This window comes from Nomascus leucogenys, chromosome 14, assembly GCF_006542625.1.
Source record: "Nomascus leucogenys isolate Asia chromosome 14, Asia_NLE_v1, whole genome shotgun sequence".
In the NCBI taxonomy this organism is placed as follows: Eukaryota; Metazoa; Chordata; class Mammalia; order Primates; family Hylobatidae; genus Nomascus; species Nomascus leucogenys.
In genome coordinates, this window is record NC_044394.1 from 30,559,762 (window position 1) to 30,569,731 (window position 9,970).

The following is a 9,970-nucleotide window of genomic DNA, read 5'->3' on the forward strand; positions in this document are numbered from 1 at the left end:
GATGGTGTAAACAAACATGGGAATGGGAAGGGATCAGATGATTTGGAGGATGGATGCCTGGAGCAGAAGACATGGTACTCCATAGGATGAAAGGCCGATAGGTCATCAGGGGCCAGATGTGGAAACCCTGAGCACTCAGGTGAGGGGAGTGGAATTTGTATAAGAGGCTGGGGCAAGACATTGGGAGCTTTGGCACAAAAGTGGGATGTAAGCAAAGTAGACCCTAAGAGGGTGAGTTGAACATAGAACAGACTGTAGGGCAGACCCATGATGTTGGAGGGCTGCTGGCTGACCACCTGCAAAAGGCAGACAATTTTTAGCCCTGGGGAAAGGTGGAGCGAAGGTCTTCAAAAGCATCAGACTGAGGCTGATACAACTTGGCCTTACACCACGGCCTGGGAAACTGGTACTCTCTGTTCTGCCTCAGCTCCCCACAACTGCTCAACCCCACCTTCTGTCCATCACCTCCCATTCTGATTTCTCCCTCAGCTCGGATGTGCCTGGTTATCTCCTCACCCAGCCTGATCTCAGCCTCATGACTTGGCATTCCTTTCCTAGCCACTTCCTTGGCTGGCTTCAGCCTCGACCAGAACCTGCCTCCATCTGTTACTCAGGTTTATTGAGACTCACGACTCACAAGCCTGGCTGCCTCCCCTGGCCATGTGCCTCATCAAGCCCAGCAGGAGCCAGGGAAACCAGCGAGGAGATAATGGCCATAAATATAAATCATGAGAGTGTTGTGAGGGGCCTACAATAGATCTTGATAGTGGGGCTTTAGAGGAAGGAACAGTTGCCATAAGTATGTAAGAAGTTATTTATTAAAAAATTTAAGGCCAGGCACAGTGGCTCATGGCTGTTATCCTAGCACTTTGGGAGGCCGAGGTGGGTGGATCACTTGAGCTCAGGAGTTTGAGACCAGCCTGGGTAACATGGTGAAACCCCATCTCTACAAAACATACACAAATTAGCTGGACGTGGTGGTGTGTGCCTGTAATTCCAGCTACTTGGCAGGTTGAGGCAGGAGGATTGCTTGAGCCCGGGAAGTTGAGACTGCTGTGAGCCCAGATTGCGCCACTGCACTCGAGCCTGGGTGACAAAATGAGACCCTGTCTCAAACAAACAAAAAAACAAACAAACAAATGTACATCACTATTAGGATCCTAGGTAGATAGAGCTCTCTCTGATTAGTGTATACTTTCATCTGATTTATAGTGTTTTTTTTTTTTTTTTTTTTTTTTTTGAGATAGAGTCTTGCTCTGTAGCCCAGGCTGGAGTGCAGTGTTGCAATCTCAGCTCGCTGCAACCTCCGCCTCCCAGGTTCAAGCGATTCTCCTGCCTCAGCCTCCTGAGTAGCTGGGACTACAGGTGTGTGCCACCATGCCTGGCTTTTTGTATTTTTAGTAGAGACGGTGTTTCACCGTGTTAGCCAGGATGGTCTCGATCTCCTGACCTCATGATCTGCCTGCCTTGGCCTCCCAAAGTGCTGGGATTACAGGCGTGAGCCACCGTGTGCAGCCTATAGCTTTTATTTAAGAAAAAAAGGAAATAAAGGTTACATTCATTCACACGATTATTTAACAAATTGTTATTGACAGCCTAGATTCCAATAATAGGAAATCTACATCTTTACTTCTGGACGACTGAAAAAACCTTAAGTTTTATAGCATCTTATACTTTACATAGCGTTTTCAAATACATTCACTCGACGCCGAGGACATCTCTGTTGGTAGGTGCTGTTATTTCATTTTTTTCAAGGGAAGAAAATAAAATTTGAAGAAGTTTCCACTCAGAATTCCACCCACTAACGAACGGTGGGGTTTGAAACCTGGGCTTCCGGACTTGCTGAGCAGTGCTCTCCACCATAATACGGCTGCCGGAAGTGTGGCTGTGGGTGGTTCGCCATACGGAACCGGCTGGCCGGAAGTGTGGCTGTGGGTGGTTCGCCGCCAGACTGTGATGGTGGCGAGGCACGGCCGCGTGACTGGTGAGTTGGTGAGGACGGGGCAGTGGACTGGGAGCAAGGCAGGCTCTGCTAGGGGGACTGACACGCTCCAAGGTGATCTTCCTAGGAATGTCCACAGAGCGTGGGACCCGGCCTTGGCTGGGCTGGGCCCATTGTGTGGCTGCAATATAATCAAGTGGAGGACAGCTGTGATGAGACTGGGGGGAAGCTGCTGTTGGGGGAGTGTGCCCGGACCCCAGGGCAGCAACGCCAGCTCTAGTCACATGGATTAATCAGGCAGGGCCCCTCACCTGCTCTTGAACATGGGCGCGTGGAAGCACCGGTTTAGGAACAGGGTGGGGCCGAGACGGATGCTTGAACGCTTCTATGCAGGCTGGAGGGCTGGGCTGGGCTGGGGACGGCAAGAGCCCGGGTGCTGAGCTGAGCACTGACAGGCTTTGCTTCGCTTTGTGTTTTCTCACTTCTGTGCGCGTCAGGCGGGGTCCGGGCATTTACCTTGTTTTGGTTTGGTGATAATTCCCTCTCACAGTCTGCAGCGACTGTTTTCTGTTTCATGGGCTTCCGGGTAAATTGCTTGGTGCATGACCTGGTGTATTTACTAGGCTCTGACTCTGCAGAGGGCGCTAAATGCTATGGGCTACGATGTTCAGAACTGGGTTCTGGAGCCCCCAGGAATCCCAGCAAGCGTATTGCTACCTGAATTCTTTCTCTTCCTGTTCTTTTTGTTTCTGATTCCTAAGCCCCTTCAAGTCACATAGAGGAGGCTATTTGCCAAATTGTGTGAGCCCATTAGTATGTCAATCATAATACGTTCCACGTGCTTGCTGCTTTGTACATTCCAAAACACTTTAATGCAAAGCAACCCTTGGAATGGTTTTAGAATTCCTGTTATATAGATTGGAAGATATTTTTATTTCCATTTCATACATTGGGAAACTGAGGCTCAAAGGCCATAACACAGGAGAGGCGTAGAAATAGTCTCGCTCCAGGCCTCTTGACATGTGAGCAAGTCCCCACCGGACATATGTGCTTCCTCCCTGGATTTTCATTAATTTTTTTGGAAACTTGGTATTGTCATTGAGTGAGCTGAGGTGGTGAGGGAGGCTTACTCTTGTCCTTTAACATTAGCTTTTCAATAATGCTGAAGATGATGATGATGATGACAAATCGCCTATAAGATATGCCCGTTCAGAAGTCTCTAGTGTAGTTCTCAGCATTTCAAGGAATTCATTAAAAACCGACATGAACCCCAGGTGACCTCAGGTCTCCTAATGTGCCAATCATTCATCTAAGGAAACAGAACTAAATTACTTGTACCTGAAAGAAAGCCTTTTGCAAAACAAAGAGTATATACGCACTCTCACCTGAGCCCAGCAGTTACACTCAACGGTGGCAGTTATTATAAATGGCTATATTCCTACGGCAACACTGGAGAAAGAAAGAAAATTGTGCAACCAATTTAATGAGGTGTGTGTGTAAGAGGGATGGTTAGCAATTTGTCTTTAACAATCTTGTTACACGGCAAGAGGCTCTAAGGGGAAAAAGAGAAAGAGAGGGACCGGGAGTCAATGCTCTATTTTCTAACAACTCTCAAGAGAAAGGAGATAAAGACCAAGAGAATTCACTGAGCAAATGTTTTCTCTCTGGCAACAAATGCAGGCTTCGTGCTTGCAGAACCACTAGGCACTATGAAACGAGAAGGGTTATAAATCTGGATTTAACAAAGGTTTCACCCCAGTGGTAATAGAGTTAGAGGGTGAAAGGTTGCATCTTGTTCAACCTTCTCTGTAATCATTTTCTGTAATGCTGGCAAGTAATTTTGTGGCATTTCTGGACGCTTAACTGAGTAAAAAGAAATACTTATTTGGTACTCGAACCACTATTAGCAAGGTGGGCAGTTGAAAATCTACCTAAGTATCTAGTAATGTTGAAATGGCAGAAAACCATTTTAATTGCATCATCTAGTGCCTCTAGACATGTGGGCACTTGTGTTCCCAGTGGTGACACACAATATGGAGAGATATTTAATTGGGCACTTTTGAAAAGAGAGGCCCTCTCAACAGGGACTACATCTTGGGCTTGTGCTTAGAAGACATTCAGCTCAAGAGCTGCCCTGGTGTACTTTCCCTCTGCCCCTTTGGTTGCCTTTAGGTTCATCAAGTTCTAATTAGTTATTCTTTAGTTAATTCAGAAATGAAACATTTATTGAGCAATTACTATGTTTCTGGCCTTATTCTAGATTCAATGATGTTTAGAAAGATTTTTACAACACAGTTTGCTGTTAGTCCAGACTTTTTGCTCCCCAGTGAAAGGGAACTTTTGGCAGCATCAAGGAGGTAATTCAGTGGGATTCTATCTCTTCAACTTCATAATCTCCATTGTTTCCCAAAACCAATTCTAATATTAAAAACAATACAATGTTTTATCAACATTAAGATGCCCTCTATTGTCAAAAAAACTGTTATTTTATGTACCACTTGCATAAAGAAAAAATATCTAAGATGGGAGGTCTAATAGGAGACCTCTTCATAGGCAGGACACCAAAGAGCTACACACTCAGTGAAAGGGGTAAGGAAAATTCTCCAGCAGGGCCAGCAAGGAAACTTGCATGTCTCAGCCTTGGGCCTCTGCAGAGGGAAGAAAATGCAAGTCTCTCTGAGAATCTGAGCCATAATCTAGTACAGATGGAGCATCCTTAATCTGAAAATTCAAAATCCTTAATTCTCCAAAATCCAAAACTTTTTGAGCTCCAACATGATACCACACAAGGCAAATTCTACACCAGACGTCATACAGTAGGCTCCAGTCAAAATGTTATCGAAACTCTTTTGTGTATAAAACTATTAAAAATGATGCAGAAAATTACCTTCACACTGTGTGTCTAAGGTGTATAGGAAACAAATGAATTTTGTGTTTAGATTTGAGTCCCATTCCCAAGAGATCTCATTATGTATGTACAAATATTCCAAAATCTGAAAAAATCTGCAATACAAAACACTCCTGGTCCCAAGCATTTTGGAAAAGGGATACTGAACCTGTCAACCTGTAGTCACACAGGTCTAAAGTCTGAATTTACACCATTGGTGGGGTCCAATAATCCTCAAGCAGAGAAATCAATTTCCAGTGGGCTTAGGTAACTTTGGTAGAAACAAATGCAGAATCCTTTCTGGAAGAATTCGACTTCAGTTCAAGCCCGCAGATTATAAAAACGTATTGATTATGTGATACATTCTGATTATAGGGATTATAAAAATGTGAGAATAATGTGCATCTAAGAATTGATGAACAGTAATAGTAATAATGCTTTTCATGACTAGTATATTAACATAATTTTATGTAATTATTATTCTTTTCATTTGCTATGGACAGTGAAATTTTTCTGAATCTTCTGTAAACTGTGAATAAAAGTATTTTAAGAATTTTCTTGGCTGGGCATGGTGGCCCACACCTGTTATCCCAGCATTTTGGGAGGCCGAGGTGGGGGGATTTCTTGAGCTCAGGAATTCAAGACCAGCCTGGGCAACATAGCAAGACCTCCTCTCTACAAAAGACAAAACACAATAAAACAAAGCCCCCCAATCCCCCAAACTTTCCTATGTTTATTGATCTGTAATCAACAAGTTTGCTATTAATATTCAGTTCTAAGAAAGTCCCATAGTCCCTCCCCAAATTAGATTGCCCTCCAAAGACTTTCCTGTAAAGAAATGAGGGTACCCCAACTGAAACCCAGTTCTAACCGACTTAAACAAAAAAAGGAAATACATGGTTCATGTATCCACATAAGTCCAGGGGTTAGATATGGCTGGATCCAGACACTCAAGTGTTCTCATCCAGACCTTGTAATTGCTCATCTCTTGCTTCTGCTTTCTCTAGTGCTGTGCTGGATTCAGAGCTTGGCCCTGCATGAGGCTTTCAGCACCCTTGGGCCTAAATCTTCATCCCTGTCTGTAGTCTCAGAAGAAAGCAAGCTTCTCTTTTCCACTTCCATCAAAGACCTCAGAATTGAGTCTCATTGTTTGGTTGGATCATGTGTCCATCTCTGGTACAGGAAGATCATGAGTTGGATCATGAGTCCATTTCTGGCATATGAAGAAGGTTTTGGGTACCCCCAAGTCACAGGGACTGAGAGTGGAGAGGAGTGATTCTCAACAGGGGTGCAATAATCAGAACAAGGGGGCTTGGATGCTAATCAAGATGGAAGTCATGAGTTGTATGCTGGAAACAGTGGATGTCCTCTACATGTCCTCCTTGTCCTGGAGGAGGTATAGTTCACTTGTGGGCATACCCACAATGAGGTAAAATGACAACTCAAGATGTCGACTGAAATTAAAGATATCTCTGTGATAGATGTGACAAGGTTCTATGTAACAAATGCCACAAGAAGTACCACTGTAAGAGCTCAAAGAGGAAGAAGTGCCTGGACTAGGGTAACTGGGAGCACCTTGTGGAAGAATTTGACAGGAGGAGAGAGGACGTCGTGAAGGATGAGGGAGAACCAGAAGGAAAAGAGTAAGTCCACTGGGATGAAAAGATTCCTAGATCTAATTCTGATCCTGTCTCAAACTGGCCATGTGACTGCAGCAAGCCATTTAATTTCTGTTGGCTTCTGCTACAGTATTGGAAAATAGTAATGATTTACCTGTCACATTTATCTCACAGGGTTGTTGTGAGAACCCAGAGTAGTGTTTGTGAAGGTGATTTGAAACATAAAGTTCTGACGCAAATGTAAAGCATTGTCTATGGCACACAGACTAGCGTTGGTCTAATTGAAAGCTTGTACTCTGCTTGTTTCACCTTTTATTTTTGTTAGGGAGTTTCTGTAGATTGTGAAAATAAGCAATAAATTTATGTGGGATACTAGAATTATGAAAATGGAATTTCTGATCCTGAATTAACCAGCTTTCCCCTGAGCCAGTTTATCTACGGCAGGTAGGGTATCTCTATGCTGTGATAAACTTTCTTTCCTTCCTTCCTTCCTTCCTTCCTTCCTTCCTTCTATTCATCCAATATTTGTTGAGTTGGGCACATTACTTAGCATATACGTAGAATGGAATTAAGACAATTAACTTAGAATCACTTTGTATATTATTGTTTTGTTTGTTTTCGAAGACTGAGAACACAATCAAAAGCACAGTACATTATCTTATTGTTACAACTAAAAAGAGTCTTGTAGGGCTTCAAGATCACCATCATGGGCAGTAATTATTGTTGCACTACCAGTGCACTACCAATGTAGTGCAATAATAATAGATATGCTAGTTATCAGAGAGTCGTGATTGGTGAACTGCAAGAAAATTGCCTTTCCTTGTTAAAAAAAAAAAAACCCAAAACCTAACCCTCGTGTCAGAAAACTGGTTTTCCTGAATCTGAGAATCTTGCTTTGGGCTCCCCATTGATTGGGCACAAGCTTTCAGAGATTTAATTTCTCCTCCTTCTTCCTTAAGACATAGTCTTTGAAGAAAGGATAAATTTTTAAAATGCCTTACAAAGATCATCCATGCCTAGAACCTTGATGGCATAATAGCAAGGTAATTTTTTTTTTTTTTTGAGACGGAGTCTTGCTCTGTCACCCAGGCTGGAGTGCAGTTGTGCCATCTCGGCTCACTGCAAGCTCCACCTCCCGGGTTCACGCCATTGTCCTGCCTCAGCCTCCCAGCTGGGACTACAGGCACCCACCACCATGCCCGGCTAATGTTTTGTATTTTTTAGTAGAGATGGGGTTTCACCATGTTAGCAAGGTCATATTTACCAAGCTTGTCATGACTGAGGAAATTCTTGGGAGAACAAGTCTCCACAGAAATTGTCTAAATATGGCAAACTTCTAACGAAATGTCTCCCGTTGGGGAACAGGAGTGTTTAACTGGTCCCACATGTTTTCCAGGGGGATCTCTTTCCCCCTCTGTCACTTTCTCCAGCCAGTTCTTATCTTTTGCGATGTAAAGAAAAGAAACATGATTTAGAGAGGGCCTAAATATTAAGCATCCTTTCCCCTGATTCATTCGAATGCAATTGTATGCAGATATGAGGGGATTTTTTTGGGTTATATCTGTCACTTGGAATTTCTCCATTAATGGAGTCTCTGAAGACATTTTAGGAATGAATAATATCTTTTATCTCGTTGGAATATGCATGGGATTCCCATCAAGTCTGTCCTCGTGTGACTCTGAGTAGACAGCCAGTAAGATTTCCTCTTTCAAGTCTCTGTCAGGAATAAATACTCAGTTCTTCAGTAGTGCCCAGATGAAAACCTGATAGTGGAGGCTTTGCTCTGAAAGCAGACTGTGGCCCAGCTGTTCTGTAGTTTATGAATTTTTTAGCAAGGCTGGGGCTGGTCGCTGAACCAGCATTGGCTGAGTTCAGGCATACGCTGGGGGTTTGATAACTTCAAGCAGGGGTTAGAAAAATCTGGCTGTGTATTCTGGGTTTCCCCTCTGAGGTTCGGAAGTTTGTTCAACTTTGGTTCAAAGCCAAGCTCAGAAAATGGAAAATGGGGGAAGCCACTGGGCCCAGCAACTTGCAGTGACTCTCCTGCAAGCAGTATGGAAAAGGAGCCACACTGAGGTCAGGTCAATGCCCATTTGGAGAGGGATGCTGCTGACTGGGCCACTCTGAAAATCCTCTCTCCAGTGGAAAAACAAGTACCTGGGGCTCTGCCTCCAGTAAAGGCTGGCTTTCTGTGTCAAATCTCACTTCAGCTGTGCTAAAGGAAGGAGTGGGGAGAATCAGAGTTTGGGCCAATGGAGAGAGAATAAGGACCTAACAGTTAAGAGAAGGTGGCACTTCGAAGACCCAAACTTACCCAGAAATTGAATAACTTTTCTTCTCTGTATTTTACCTTCTTGACAAGGCATCTGAGGGTTGAAGGTCATATTTTTTATACCTTTCCTCAATTTCTTTAATAAGTTGTAACATTGGGCCAAAGGGAAATACTCATTGGCTAGATGTCATTACCATTTAGTGGCCATTGGGAAGACAGGCTGGGAGCCAGGAATTAAGATATATTCTTCCTACCAGCGAGTTCTGACATTTGAGTCTGTGGAAAACAAAGTGAAGTGAGAATAACTTCTTCCAATGAGAACACATGGACACAGGGAGGGGAACAACACACATTGGGGCCTGTCAGGGGTGGGGGAAGGAAGGAGAGCATCAGGATAAATAGCTAATGCGTGCCGGGCTTAATACCTAGGTGATGGGTTGATAGGTGCAGCAAACCACTGTGGCACACGTTTACCTGTGTAACAAACCTGCATGTCCTGCGCAGGTTTCCCAGAACTTAAAATTAAATTTTAAAAAATAATGTCTTCCTCAATCTAGTGATGATTGGGGAAATAATAGACCTATTTGATTATGTGGATGCTCAAAATAAACCATCCCCATCAAATGACCCCTCAGGCCTGGCTGAGTCTGTTTGACTCATAGCATTCGAGCTTCTCCCTTCTGATCTCGGGGAGATTTAATATGCTCATGCTAGCAGCCTACTCCAAGCAGACCAGGTAAATTAGGATCTCAGTGGGTGGGGCCTAGACATTGACTTCAAAGCTCCCCAGGTGAATCCAGTGAGCAGCCAGTGCTAATAATCATTCATCTACTCTATCCCAATCAGCAAGGTATGGTGGCTGCCAAATCATCATTTTGTGTAGGGAGGCCAGGGTGCTGATGCAGGGATGCAGTTGCTCTTTTTTCTTGGATTGTCAGGAAAGGCCATGCAGCTCAAGTGTCATTTGAACATGGACACGAAGGAAGTGAGCAAGGGGTGGAGGAGGAGGGAAGAGGATTCCAGGCAGCGTTACACCCACCCCACAACAGAAGGCTAGTTTCTGAAGGTGGGTAGGTGGGAGACAGGGGAGGCATAATGGTATTTATCTTGCTACCATCACACTGGTTCAGATGGAATCAGATAGGCCCCTTGAATGCCTCATCAATGTGGAAAAAATCTGATGGTTAGAAATAACTCTTCGGTTAAAAATAACCTGAATCTTATGGTAATTATTAAATAATATGAAAGCA

The 9,970-nt window shown here is 43.9% G+C and overlaps 1 protein-coding gene across 1 annotated transcript; it reads left to right on the forward strand.

Annotated features, from left to right (window-relative positions):
• The first annotated feature begins 270 nt into the window (after positions 1–270).
• Positions 271–6,466, forward strand: LOC115838234. Its single transcript, XM_030827062.1, has 3 exons — positions 271–332; positions 1,881–1,984; positions 5,837–6,466. Exons 1-3 carry the CDS (start codon positions 271–273, stop codon positions 6,103–6,105), a joined length of 435 nt encoding a protein of 144 aa, XP_030682922.1. The 3' UTR covers positions 6,106–6,466.
• The last annotated feature ends 3,504 nt before the right edge of the window (positions 6,467–9,970 follow it).

Coding starts and splice junctions, on each gene's coding strand:
- LOC115838234 (XM_030827062.1), top strand. CDS start 271: ATGTTGGAGGGCTGCTGGCTGACCACCTGCAAAAGGCAGACAATTTTT. Junction 333..1,880: donor ATTTTTAGCCCTGGGGAAAG/GTGGAGCGAAGG, acceptor GGCTGCCGGAAG/TGTGGCTGTGGGTGGTTCGC. Junction 1,985..5,836: donor GAGGCACGGCCGCGTGACTG/GTGAGTTGGTGA, acceptor TGCTTTCTCTAG/TGCTGTGCTGGATTCAGAGC.